Source organism: Oncorhynchus tshawytscha, linkage group LG23, assembly GCF_018296145.1.
Source record: "Oncorhynchus tshawytscha isolate Ot180627B linkage group LG23, Otsh_v2.0, whole genome shotgun sequence".
NCBI classification, from domain to species: Eukaryota; Metazoa; Chordata; class Actinopteri; order Salmoniformes; family Salmonidae; genus Oncorhynchus; species Oncorhynchus tshawytscha.
In genome coordinates, this window is record NC_056451.1 from 2,995,562 (window position 1) to 3,010,429 (window position 14,868).

Below are 14,868 nucleotides of genomic sequence, written 5' to 3' on the forward strand. Positions count from 1 at the left end.
AGTTTTTCAAAAATAGGTACGGTATTCGGTAGGTGGATCCCCTGGATCCAATCTTACCCAACTGTCATTAGAAATAGGGTCTGCATAGAAATAGGCTATAGTCCTAAACATACACAGAGTAAAAGCTATGGCAGACACACAATTAGTGCATGCATCAATGCCTGCATGCATTATCAATCACTGTGAAGTTGTTTCCTTTCTCAAACAATTTGACATCTTATCACTGTGAAGGACCTTGCCTGTTTGTTGACCTACTAACACCACAGTTAGTGAATATGTTACTGACAAGGCCTATGTACACATCTTAACACTAACCCGTTCAAGAGTGGAGATTTCCACAAGGGATTTTCATTAAGTCCTTTATCTGGAGACATGGTGGCCTTATCATGATCTGAATGACACATTTTTGAGGATAAATTATTATCATGTCTTCATCAAGTGGGCCTAGATATTAAGAGAAGTATGGTTCGTATGATTTTGAAGCCACCTGCAGTTCACGGAAATACCATTGGAGGTCGGTAGAGTACAGCAAAAAAGAGAGGCTGAATAGCGTAATGAATAGTGTTCTTCTTGCCATATATTTTATTGAATGGAACATATTCTCTTCGGTACTTTCATAATCTATTGATGCCCTCGGGGACATTGCCAGTATGGTTTACGGACATAAATACAATATATATATATATAACCGAGGAATTTGTCTTGAAAAGTCAAAATTGCATCTGTGACCTTCGTTAGGGATGTAGAACATCCAAATAGCTGAACTATTGCTAAGGTGTAAAAACAAAATGGCCCCAAAAAATGTGCATGTTTGAAATAAATCACCGATCTTCATGTTTTCGTGCATAAAAGTTTATAGGGGGTCTTAGATAATTGGGTACATTCATCAATATAGGCCAATAGGCTACTCTGTCAGCTGGGTTGGAAAGTTCCATGACCTCTGCTCTGTTGAAATCTTTGTCCACCTCTTGACCTTTGTCAACGTGTTATTGTACCTTTAGACTTGGCATCCTGTGGCGTAACTTATGGCGGTGAGACACGACTCCTCGCCCGTCAGAGATGTCTCTTCCGTCTCAACGTCCATAGAAAGACTGGGAAAAGTTCTCCAATAAGTAGCCTACATGAGCGTCTGCAAGTGGGCGTGTTTCTCTGTTGATTCAACAGTCTCGGCTCTTGTGCGATGTCGAGGGCGCGAACGCACTTTTCTGGTGAGAAGGGAACGCAGAAGTCTAGCTCTGACGCGCAGTCTATCTTCAGCTCTTGCTGTCTAAAATCGCTTCATTGTGGAGAGGGCTTTGAAACATATTTGGGACACTACCACCATGGACGCATTTCAAGTACTATCGTTATATATGTTACTGATCTTCATTTGGAATATACCATGTTTTCAGTCAGCTGCCATCATATCTCCCTCTGTGCCAAGGAGAAACAAGGGAGCCAAGATCCTTCATGATGGACAAAGGTCAACCAAATTTCCCAAAGAGATCTTCGCATCATCTCCTATCTTAAGCCATCACGGAGAAGACTTTAATAAGGACGCAATTGTGCCCCACGATTACATGCTCTCCATATACAGGACGTATTCGGCTGCAGAGAGACTCGGACTAAACGCAAGTTTTTTCCGCTCCTCAAAGTCTGCAAACACCATAACAAGTTTTGTGGACAGAGGAACAGGTTGGTCACAACTAAAATGACTTAGCTATGTAGTCTACTACCGTTGCATACGACCAAGTGAGAATCTTGCTACATTTGTTCTAGATTTGCACACATCGCTGCAGCCATGGTATGCATTTTTAATCTGGAAAATAAAGCCCCTTTCACAATAACATAAACTATTAATTTTACAATGTCTCTCTTATTGAACGACATGCTGGAGTTGCAAGTTGAAATGTGGAACAATTGTGTCCCTGTTCTACTCTTGACCCACAAAGACTGCCATAAAATAACATAAAATAACCACATCAAAATAGTGTGCTGGCCTATCACTCGATGGTGCAGATTTAGATGTGATCCAATCTAAATATGTAACAGCTTGAATTGTAAAATGTACCATTAATTAATGCATAAAACGATATTTCACAAGCTAAAGTGCAATTATCTTGTCAGCCTCAAAGTTATTTTAGTTGCACTGGAGCTTTAGGACCGTTTATGAGGACGCATTACGTTTTGTTGTCGCATTCAGTTCCATTTGAGCCCTTGGGACACAGTTTAAAGAGCCATAGGAGTACGTCAGTTTTGGAAAGTATAAAGTTATATTATACTTACATTGACCCCCAGGTTACACGACAATAAAACACTAATTGAGGCCCTATCTAAATGAAGGTAGTAAATCATTCTCTACGAGTCCCCGCTTGCACCAAACCCATCCTGTTCAAACCTTGCCTTGTCGTCAGACTAGACTCAAAACAGGGCCAATTGAGATAATCATAGAAAAAGTTATATTTCCACAGAACTTGTGCATTAATTTACACATTGGTGTAGGACTCAGTGAACACATCAAACAGGAAATTACAGTTGGCTTGCATCAGGATAGGAATGAACATTTTGTGTTACAGATCGTCATGCCATCAGTGCAATCTGTATGGCCAACTCTGCAGTTAATAAACGGTTATATTTGAATGGGTTAGGGTGGGCTGCAGGTGGTGGGCTGCAGGTGATTAGGGACAGTTAACTCTGTAACCAAGTGATTTGACGGATTTGATTAGACAAACAACGCCAGATAAACACCAACAAACCGAACACATGTAAGTCAGCTTTATCTTTAGAGGAGAAATACAATCAGTTAACGTCATTATTGGCATTATTTCCCATCTGTAACATGTGAAAAAGCCTCACTTTCCCCCTGATTTTGATTTGATGTGTCACTGGCTCTGACCCTTCTCTGGACTCTCTGAGGGTTGCTTAGCATCGAACCGCTGATTGGAGTATTTGAACTCGTGATCTAATTGAGTGTTCATGTCATAACATATCAAATACTGTCTATTCTCCCATAATGACCCAGCTCAGCCAATGGCACATCACCAAAAACAAAGGAAAAAAATATAAGACCATGTCCTTCGCTACGAAGTGGTTAGTATTTTACTGTGTACCTCGCTGTGCGACCGCCACTTTAATTGCTGAAAATATATTTTTATTCCGTTCTCTCAGCACATTGGTGGTTTCTGTTAAGATTCTACCAGGCCTCGAGTGTTGAGTTGTATTGTATAATAGACTACAACATACTATTTTTTGCACTTTAAAAAGTCCGAACAGTAATACTCAAGCGACAACGTTTGTGCGTAATATTTTAATTTTGCGTTTTTCAGCTATTACGCACAGCTGTTTTTTGGAAACACTTGTACGATAGACGACATTTTTGTATAAAACTGAAATATTTTATATTGTGTAGCTTTTCCCCTCTGCAGGTAAAATGAAAACAATTTATGCGAAACAGAATAGGAGACGTCCCTATGTTCGTTGTGGTCGCAAGGTCAGACAAGAATAAACCAAATGTATGAAAATGACTTTTGGCACTTGAAGTAACTCATTAAAACGCAGATGGTGCTCGCTGGCCTCGGAAGCCACAGCACTAGAAGTCTCTCTTTCGCTCCTCTCTTCGCTCTCTTTCTCAGCCTTTAGAAAGTCGCAGCCTAATACATAGAGGAAAGCGTAACATCAATGTTATATGTTGTCCACAACCTCAGATAATACAACAATAGGCCTAACATAAGTGGTTGACGCCGTATCGTTCCTATTTTGGTCAGATAAATATGTAAATTACGCACAGGCTCCATTATGTCCAAATGTTTATATTTTCCAAGCAAATGAGGTGAATCGAAATGTGTATCTTAATTTTGTCGAATCATATCTCAAAATCAACAAACTGCATTGTCAAGTTATTTAAAACAGATTCGCGCTGTAACTTAAAGTCAGCATAATCAGGCCAAGCACTTTTGAACCGGGAATGTTGTCGTTGGCAAGAGGAGATGAAATATAAGCGGGGAAGTATTTTAATGAGGAAGAGGGGAATTCAGAACTGTTAATTATTTGGTGACCTTGTATACGATTTGTTTGAGGTCTTATAAAAAACCTTAATGCAGACCATACGCGCAAAGTTACTGAAACAAACACAAGGTTTCACTCTACGTTTACTATTAAACTATGCAGGGTTCACAGAGGGGGGAAAGTATTGGCAACCAAATTCAAATATCTATTTCGAATAAACTCATATTATTTTGAAATATGGCATCTATGTTGGATTTATAGATTAATAGCCTATACATAGGGAGCAATTGTTTAGGCCTAGAACAGGCTACCCACAAATGTTGTTTTTATTAAGGAACACATTTTCCAGTGCATTTAATTTGATGGACGGAATAACATTTGATTGATATTTCCCAAGACCACAGGTTGATCTGTCTTATGTATGCCTAGTATATTCCTGTTATCGTGAATGCTGAAGAAAATCGCACTGTGTTTGGGCAACACATTTTTCATGGTAGCCTTCAAAGTAAAACAGATTCGTTTTTACTTCAGCCTTTTGAGCATTTACCCTATTATGCCTATGTATAATTATATTTGACTGATAAAATATGACAAAAATCTAAATGTCTCTTAAGTAATCGAAAAATCTTTAGAAAACTGTGTTTTAAAAGCTCTAATGTATTTTATGAAACCTTGGGTTTTAGATATTTTTAAAAAACACTGCATTCCGCCAGTAAACCTTTTACAGCAGAAATTAAAAATATTACAACTTATATGAGAGCACATTGCTTCGCTGGGATCAAATAAGTGTAGCCTGGGCCTCGTGGGTCTCGAGCAGGGAATAATATATTAATTGTGTATTGTTCAGTTGAGTGTACAGTAAGCTATGTCGCCTTCGGTCGGTTGAGTCTGGCAGAATCCCCTCCCGTCATGTCACTAGGCCCCTCGTTTTTATGCTCCACAACTTTGATAATCGTTTCAGAAGTAATATTTCCCAAGCAAAGAATAATTAATAAACTGGTTTGATAAAATAGTCACTAATTTAATCAGGCTCTTCGTTTAGTGATGATAGACCTACATTGAAAAAGCAAAGTATTCTCTGAAGTGATTCATTTGGGGTGTTATTAGAAAACAATAGCCCACATTAACATACAAAAATGATGATAAGATTCAATTGACAATTCAATTGAAGTTTGCTTCCGAATTTCACATTTCTCCCCATAAGAATTAAAATACATAGGCTATATTTCGAGTCTTATCTAATAGTAAAATTTGCAACATTTAAAGTACAGGGCAAAATTATAGGATTATAGGCTACTGAACGGTATTTTGCACATCGAAAGTGTATAAAATCCAAAAGGACAGTGTGTGTGTGTGTGTGTGTGTGTGTGAGAGAGAGAGAGAGAGAGAGAGAGAGACCGAAAGAGGTCATTGCCAGCTGTTGTATTATGATCATAGGCTTAGCCTACAATATTCAGGTTACTGTCTCAACAATTATATCTTACTACCATGGAAATAAATTGATTCAAACAGGCGACACCTTATAATATTAGGCATAATGGGCAAATCTAAATAATTAATTATTATGGTAGTTGTTATGGTAGTTGTTCTGCTAAGTTTGCATCTGTTGATTATTGATGTTAAGAGTGAAGATGGTTATTATACAGTAAATTATAATGCACCCTTTCTGCTCAGAAATGACGTGTCAGTCGTAGTTTGTCTCAGCTCGACTTTTGAATGGGCACTGAAAAACAAGAAAGAAGGCCAGTGGATCTGGCCTTTTTGTGAGAATGTGAACCCTCCTCCTCCCACTCCCTCTCCTGAACACTGTACACCCTAAGTGAATCTGACTGCAATTATTTCTTTTTATCTTGCAGACGATCTCTTGCACTCTCCTTTGCGAAGACAAAAGTATCTGTTTGATGTCTCAACCCTTTCAGACAAAGAGGAGTTGGTTGGAGCTGAATTAAGGATATTTAGAAAAGTACCGGGGATTTGCAAACGTCCCCGACAGGTCTCTATGACATTCAATTACTCTCCTGTCGATCAGAACGGCTACTGGATGCAAGATCCCTTGATCCTCTGGATTCCCGAAAACCAGGATGGGAGGTTTTGAACGTGTGGGAAATGTTTAAAAACCGGCATCACTCTGCCCAGGGGAGCCAGCTTTGTCTCCAGCTCAAGGGCACTCTTGGTAAATCAGAAATGGAAATCGATTTAAAACAGATGGGATTTGACAGAACCGGTCGAACTCAGCAAGAGAAGGCCATCTTGGTGGTTTACACCAGGTCCAAGAAAAGGGAGAACCTGTTCAACGAAATGAAAGAGAAGATCAGGTCTCGTGGATCGGGGAGCAGGTCGGAGGAGGAGAGGGGCCTGCGGTTCAAAGCCAGGCGCCGACGGAGGACTGCATTGAACAATCGGCATGGGAAAAGACATGGCAAAAAGTCCAAATCTAGATGCAGCAAAAAGGCTCTGCACGTTAATTTCAAAGAGCTAGGGTGGGATGACTGGATCATTGCGCCATTGGATTACGAGGCGTACCACTGTGAGGGCGTGTGCGATTTCCCTTTGAGATCGCATTTAGAGCCAACAAACCATGCCATCATTCAAACTCTCATGAATTCAATGGATCCCAATAGCACACCTCCTAGCTGTTGTGTTCCCACCAAACTCAGTCCCATCAGCATTCTTTACATAGACTCGGGCAATAACGTTGTGTACAAACAGTATGAGGACATGGTGGTAGAGCAGTGTGGCTGCAGGTAGCGTCCTTTTCTTCTGCGTATTTAAACCCCGCAAAATCAAAGATAAGTCACTCGGTCCAGGTCAGGATATGAAAGCGGTGGCATATCTTAAGCATATAGACCCATGCGTTCTTGCCATATCATGGTGCACCTAAACTTCACTCAAAAGGGATCCGCGAGAGACATCATTTGTAGTGTAGGCCTATGCAAGCATATTTATTTTTGATCAAATTTAATCTCCGTACAATCTCACATAGCCTTAGATGTCCAATTGTTGTGTTAAACTAATACCTACTCCTAGCCTACATTTGCGTCCATCTGATGTGTTTTTGAAGAGCATAGTCTATTGTTTTGCGAGGCCCGGACATGGATAGGCAGGTCGTCATAAACCATTAGTCCGCAGTAGAGGAGTGGGTATCAACATACTAGTGATATGCTATTATTTTTTATTTTTCTGAGCAGACTTGGAATTCTTGATGTTCCATCAGTGGATTCTGTCCAATATGGGCACAGTGGAATGCACCTGTTCAAACTAGGCCGCAGTCACGGGATAGCCCTTGTGCATTGTTGCAGCTCCCTGCAACGGTCTTGTAAAGAGGACTCATTTGTAGCGGGTGTTTCCAGGCTCACTGCCAGTGTCCAGCTGAAACTATCGAGCTCTTCTGATGCGTTATCAATCGGCCCTAGCACCCCCCCTCTCCAATCTCTCTCTTTCAAATCTATTTCTTTCTCTTTCTCTCTCTCTCTCTCTCTCTCTCTCTCTCTCTCTCTCTCTCCTCTCTCTCTAAAAGGTGAATGTAATCTACCAAACACACAACGGGCGCTGAGGAAAGAGATAGCGCAGATATGCCTACAAGAGATTTCCCTGTGCGTCCTGTTTCATCAGAATGGAGTGCGCGCTCGAGTCATCACAGCCCTCGGGCAACGAATGCAAGACTAAACAGACGATTCTTAACATGGACATGGACATAGGCATTCGTATTGTGCCTGCCATTGACAGCTGACTGTATTTCGATGACTTGCTGAAGGCACACTGAAAGGCAGTTGGACCCGGTTGCGCACAGGAGCACGTGGGGACACCAAAGGCCACGTTAAATAATCAAGACAAACATTTGCATCTTCAACGTCTGCATCTTTACTAAAGGCACTTCCACAACTGACTGCGCCAATGTCATGTAGTCAGGAAGAACACCTTTTTTCATGATAATCGACTGACCAGAAAAGACTCGCAAACGAGATATTTAAATGCACATTAGCTTTGAATGCACTGCTGTTCATTATTTGAGCTGTAAATATTTGTATAGTTAAAACTTTACAAGTGCAACTTATGAAGAAATGACAAAAGGCATTTCTTTGTAAATGTACATACTTTAAATGCACTCAAATCGTTATAATATCTATTCTATAATAATTTTATTAATTGTGATGTACAGAGTTTCATGATAATCATATATTTCTTACATTGACGAGAGTAATTTAAGCTGTATAAAAAAAAATGTTGAGGTGAAAATACCATTATTGATGTCTACCTCATAATTACCTAGGTTCTGAGTTCTGAGGTGCATTCAACTGTGTTAAATTCTTTTTAAAATGAAATTATACATTTATATAGGAAATTATACATTTATATATATATATATATATATATATATATATATATATATATATATATATATATATATTAATGGATATTATTCCACACTATTACTGTACTAATAAAGTGAAGAAAAAACATCCAACACTCTTGTGCTTCGGATGACTTAACTCCCCCCTATAATTAATTTCCCAGAAATCTGTGAGTTGATCCTCTGTGACAGAGAGAAAACATCGTTTTTAGGTGATTTATAACTCTGCTTGTTTCTAATGAAGTTACAGATATGAATCACACTAATTACAGTACCTAACGTTATTGTACATATCATGCTAAATCAAGTGGTCTACATGGATTTGATTTGAATAATGGGAAAAATTCACACTTCAATCAGGCCTCTGTGCATTTTTTCATGTTGACCAAAATAAGAAGTGAGAAGAATGTCTCCTTTGATCATTGGATTATATTAACTATGGAAAAATAATCACTTGTTTTACCCTTTCTTTCAAAGCCTGTATATAAGCAGATATGCTGTTTGTTTGTATAGTGTTCTGTTGCTCAACCCTATCTATGCATATTTCATTAATATCAGTCTTATCGGATCACAATGAATCCATGATGTACTTCCAAATTTTAACCATTAAATGTGCTTGAATTACAAAACTAGTTTTTAGCAAAGCATGGTGTTTTATTTCTAGCAGGGGATACAGATCATTCTACCCATGTAGGATTATAGTTAGTGCTGCTGGTTACAGCACCGAAGCGCTTGACATTGAGAGTTATAGTTGTTGTAGAACTCATGCAGTAGAACTCAGTGGTGGTGGCAATGGAGTTCAGCTTCCTTTAAAAATGTATGCAATGTAAACAAAGCATACATCTTTATTGGTAGGAGTTGATATACAGTGCCTTGGGAAGTATTCAGACCCGTTGACTTTTTACACACTTTGTTACTATACAGTCTTATTCTAAAATTGATAACATTGTTGTTTTCCCTCATCAATCTACACACAATACCCCATAATGACAATGCAAAAACAGGTTTTTTAGAAATGTTTGCTAATTTATAAAAAATAAAATATCGCATTTGCATAAGTATTTAGACCCTTTACTCAGAGTACTTTGTTGAAGCACCTTTGGCAGTGATTAGAGCATCGAGTCTTCTTGGGTATGACGCTACAAGCTTGGCACACCTGTATTTGGGTAGTTTCTCCCATTCTTCTCTGCAGATCCTAACAAGCTCTGTCAGGTTGGGTGGGTAGTGTTGCTGCACAGCTTTTTCTGGTCCCTCCAGAGATGTTTGATCAGGTTCAAGTCCAGGCTCTGGATGGGCCACTCAAGGACATTCATAGACTTGTCCCAAAGCCACTCCAGTGTTGTCTTGGCTGTGTGATTTGGGTCGTTGTCTGGCTGGAAGATGAACCTTCGCCCCATTCAGAGGTCCTGAACACTCTGGAGTAGGTTTTCATCAAGGATCTCTCTGTACTTTTCTCCATTCATCTTTGCCTCGATCCTGACTAGTCTCCCAGTCCCTGCCACTGAAAAACATCCCCACAGCATGATGCTGCCACCACCATGCTTCACCATAGGGATCGTGCCAGGTTTACTTCAGACGTGACGCTTGGCATTCAGGCCAAAGAGTTCAATCTTGGTTTCATCAGACCAGAAAATCTTGTTTCTCATGGTCTGAAAGTCCTTAGGTGCCTTTGCCAAACTCAAAGCAGGCTGTCATGTGCCTTTTACTGAAGAGTGGCTTCCATCTGGCCACTCTACCATAAAGGCATGTTTGGTAGAGTGCTGCAGAGATAGTTGTCCTTCTGCATTTTTCTTCCATCTCCACAGAGGAACTCTGGAGCTCTGTTAGAGTGACCATCGGGTTCTTGGTCACCTCCCTGAAAAAAGGCCCTTCCTCCCTGATTGCTCAGTTTGGCCTGGCAGCCAACACTGGAAGAGTCTTGGTGGTTCCAAACTTCTTCCATTTAAGAATGATGGAGGCCACTGTGTTCTTGGAGACCTTCGATGCTGGTTCCCTTCCCCAGATCTGTGCCTCGACACAAGCCTGTCTCGGAGCTCTATGGACAATTTATTTTACTTCACAGCTTGTTTTTTTTTCTCTGACATGCACTGCCAACTGTGGGACCTTATATAGACAGGTGTGTGCTTTCCAAATCATGTCCAATCAATTGAAATCACCACAGGTGGACTCCAATCAGTTGTAGATACATCTGAAGGATGATCAATGGAAACAGGATGCACCTGAGCTCAATTTCGAGTCTCATACAAATAGTCTGAATACATATGTAAATAAGGTATTGCTGTTAGTTTTTTGAATACATTTGCAAACATTTCTAAAAACCTGTTTTCACTTCGTTATTATGGGCTATTGTGTGTAGATTGCTGAGATTTTTTATTTATTTAATCAATTTTAGAATAAGGCTGTAACGTCACAAAATGTGGAAAAAGTCAAGGGGTCTGAATACTTTCTGAAGGCACTTTAAGCTATGATTGATCTAATGGTACTGTGTAGGTCATGAACTTATTGGAAGTCATAGGGCTCTCTGATTCAAGCCACAGGATAATTTAGTGTTTTCACTAACATGTAAACAGACAATGAGTGTCATTGTTCAGTGTTTTGCCGGCTCAGCGCGATGCTAAAACTATGTTAACATGTGGTGGCCATTCAAGTAGAAGGAAATGCATTGACTGTCACTGATATGGTACTGAATGGATGAACCACAGCTATTTCCCAATGAATTAGCCACCCCCCTGGGTCAAGTTTACTTAACACTTTAATGTTTCCCAATCTGAGGATGAAAAAAGTTTGAAAGCAGGGATTGCTTCCATATAGGCTATCGACCTTGGCCTGGAAACAATTAGGAAATGACTTTGAAATGTTATACGTTGTCCAGGCTCTTGTACAGTATCATGTCACTCCCCGCATGGTTGCTGGGGGAAAGAGAGGACACTAAGTGCACTCTTTAGTTGCCCCTGCAAATGACTGACACAGCAACCACTTCCCTGAGCAAAAACCAAATGGCCCTTCAGGCTATGTCTGTGTGTCAGCATTGAATAGCATCAGGATGCTATGTGGCTAATGCTAGGTCCACTTGCTAACTCCCCTAAAGTGCAGTCTGTTGGTGATACCCATAGCATGTTGATACCTTACTAGCAGACGTGCAGTACAAATGTAAACACAGACACAGGTCTGAAAGGAAAGACATAATGTGTGTGACAAGTTGACTGCCATTAGTCAAATGTCCTCTATGCTCTTACCTTACCTGTGAGATGGCGTACGCTGCTTCTGTGAAAAATGAGGGCTTGGAATTTCAATTCCCCTTACATTTAGGTCCCGTTATTTTATTGGACACAGGCATTATATCTCTGGCTTGGACGCTGGGTTGATGGAGGAAGTTTTGAGAATGGTTGCATGCCTATGAAAAGGAAGGAATGCTTTAGTTTAGTCGCATCCATCACTCACTCGTTAGCTTTAATGGTTTCATAAAGAATAACAGGTTCGTCCTCATAGTTGCATAATTGTCTTAGTCACCAGTATGGCGAAGCCATTCCGAGAGAGTGCCTTGTTTAACATTTCTATCTAATATATTTATTTAACCAGTGTTGTATTGGCAAAGGCACAGCTCCTTTTTCATCAGAATATGCGGAGAATGTTTAACACAAATAGCCTTGACACCCCACATCTGTGGACCACCTCTTCATGGTCCATGATGTTGCATGATAACAAAGTCAAGATCTACAATGTGTTTCTCCAAACCGTCCGGGAGTCTCTCCAATGTCTAAAAACACAAGTTGGCTCCAATAGAGATAGACATTTCCCCATACCTAACCCCACTGTTATCAGTGATGTCCTCATAAACTGTGCAGTGAGGAGATAAATCAAACTTAACATTTGGGCTGCAAGCAACTTTTCAGTGAGTATATAGGGAAATGGGCATAGTGAAATATGATATAATTTTTGTTAAGTATGAGAACTCTCATTGTGATTTGTTGAATGGCTGCATTTGGGATGCAGGGAAAGGGAATGCTTGCACAGTACAAAGGCCTGAACTCAAACTGTTCATGACACTATTGATGACATCAAATTGGAATTTCTTTATCATGGATGTTCAGTGTCTGTTTCTCCTCTCAGAGATTTCTGTTTATCTCTGGAAAGAGATTCCTCCTTATTCCTTTTTTAATTCCTTCCATCTAATAGAGCCTGGCTGGGTTGTGGCTCATTCCCTAACCTCCCCTTTACCTCACAGGCCAGTGCAAGGTGGTTTCTTTCCCTATGAAAGAAAATAAATACTCAGAACCCCAGAGTGTGTGCGTGCACACACAAATTGTGTTGGTTTAGAGTGTACAAGTATATTTGAATGTGAGAGTGAACATGCATGTATATTGTGTAATGTGTGTGTGTGTATGTGTGTGTGTCTGTGTGTGTGTGTGTGTGTGTGTGTGTGTGTGTGTGTGTGTGTGTGTGTGTGTGTGTGTGTGTGTGTGTGTGTGTGTGTGTGTGAGCGTGTGTTGGAGGACAGAAGGACAGCAGCATACACAGATGGGCAGATGAGTGCTGCAGAGTAGCGGCAGATGCCTGGACTGACCCCCACTGACAACCTGCATTGAACCACTGGCCTGCACACAAAGGCTGGGGCAGATCCAAACATTAAATATACTTGCTTGTGCCTTAATGCCAGAGGTCCCATTTAGTCCACATACTTATTTTCTTCTGAGGCAGACAGTCGAGCGTGTTGAGCGGGGCAACCAAGAGGGAATGAGAGAGAAAAGAAGAAATGATTGAACCCTTTTCTATCTATCATGATTTTAACTTTTATATTTCCTGCGATTGACTCACAAGAGACAGTGATGCTGTAAAGAGAGGTGGTTGCCCTTGGCAGCTGCTCACTAAGTAAGAAAAAAAAAGGAAAGCACAGGAGTAGCATAACAAAGGACTATGGTGTTCCCTCTGATGGGGCATCTGCTGGGCTTCTTTTTTCTCCAGCCCTGCGGAAGGTTAGCCAGGACCCTCTGTGGCCCTATGGTAGCCCACCCTACCCCACCATCAGGGGTACCATCAGGCCATACGGGGGACAGACTGGCGGACACCTCCACTTCCCTGCAGATCACCTGCTAATTGTATTACATCACACCCTTTGAGGCCCTCTTCACTTTACTATCTATCCTATCTCAATATCCCAAATCAAATTGGAGCATGGATAGATTTTTGCGAGGGGTGCTGTAAATTGGGGTGAGGGAGGGGCGTTTGGAAGACTTGATCCCGAGGGAAAGGTTTTAAAATAAAAGCACTGACTGAAGATTCCACCAGAAACAGAATGTCAATTGGGTGATGTTGATTGATCTATATGGGGGCACCTTTCAAGCGCCTGTTTATTTTCTCAAGGAATGTCCCAGAGTGCCCTTTCATCTCTCTTCATCTTGTTGCTACTAACCAGGAGTATGTCTCTGATGGTGAACTGTCTTATTGCCAGGAAAGCAACATTTCCTCAAATTGACAGTGTACCAAAGGCTTAAGCACAGGCGTTACCGTAGACATATAAGCATATGCAAATATAGATGCACCTCACTGAGCGCTTGTCCTGTGTGTGCGTATAGATAGTTTTTTTGTGAGGGCATGTGTCTGAGTATCTGTGTGTGAGACTGACTAGTGTCGGTGTGTGTTTGTATGTGAATCTGAATGGGCTGAAGACCAGAGTAAATTTTCTCAGTAACTTTGACAATGCTTATGTTTGACAATGCTTATGCAAAGCCAGCACACAACCTCCCTGTCAAATCACATTTGTTGCGGCAACGGGAGTGGTGGTGGCAGGAGGATGATGCTTGGCCTGGGGGCTGGGCATGCCTTTCATTGGTCAAGACCTCAAGCACACACCATAAGGGGAGCTTGTCCAACCCAACAGAGTGATTTGGAAACCATACATCAGGTAGCCATATGAAATCATTTCAACATAGAACATTAACCTGGTTTGATTCGTATTTAGTGAGAACATAGCCCTGATTAAACCAATGGACCAGATGGGAGAAACAGACAGAGGTCTTTGTTCTGTACTGTAAAACGAGACAGGGAGAAAAACTAACATGGGTCAGGGGCAATGATTCAGGAAGACTAGGATCTCACTGAGTAGGAGATGGAGGGGCAGGGTGGTGGGGTGTTAGGAATACTTGATGGGCAACTCCACAGCTCTGCAAAGGCAAAGCTTTCACTTAAAAATGGTGCCTGGGGTATCTCAAAAGGTCAGAGCCCAGAACACTAACACACTACATTAATCATGAGCCGTTGCGGCTTACCTGTCTAGCGTTTCAGCCACGCCGTACAGTTAACCTCAATTACGCTTGATTACGAGGTGTGGAAGACACAGCGCCCAGGCCCAGCCTCCAGAAAAGATCAGACATCAATAATGCAGCTTCAGATTGGATGAGCCTGTCTGTTACCAAAGCAACAGGGCAGGGGAACATACACCAGGTCTTTGACAGTTTGCTAAGCCCCCCCACACACACACACACAGTCTTTCTAGGCAAAGCTCAATAAGCATTTGGATTTGGAGTCTTTGGATT

The 14,868-nt window shown here is 41.0% G+C and overlaps 1 protein-coding gene across 1 annotated transcript; it reads left to right on the forward strand.

The window, feature by feature from the left end:
• Positions 1-1,201: 1,201 nt before the first annotated feature.
• On the forward strand, positions 1,202-8,204 carry LOC112223144 (growth/differentiation factor 6-A). Its single transcript, XM_024386148.2, is given in 3 exon segments — positions 1,202-1,674; positions 5,841-5,957; positions 5,960-8,204. Coding segments are annotated over 3 exon segments (1,242 nt in total). The 5' UTR covers positions 1,202-1,322; the 3' UTR covers positions 6,733-8,204.
• The last annotated feature ends 6,664 nt before the right edge of the window (positions 8,205-14,868 follow it).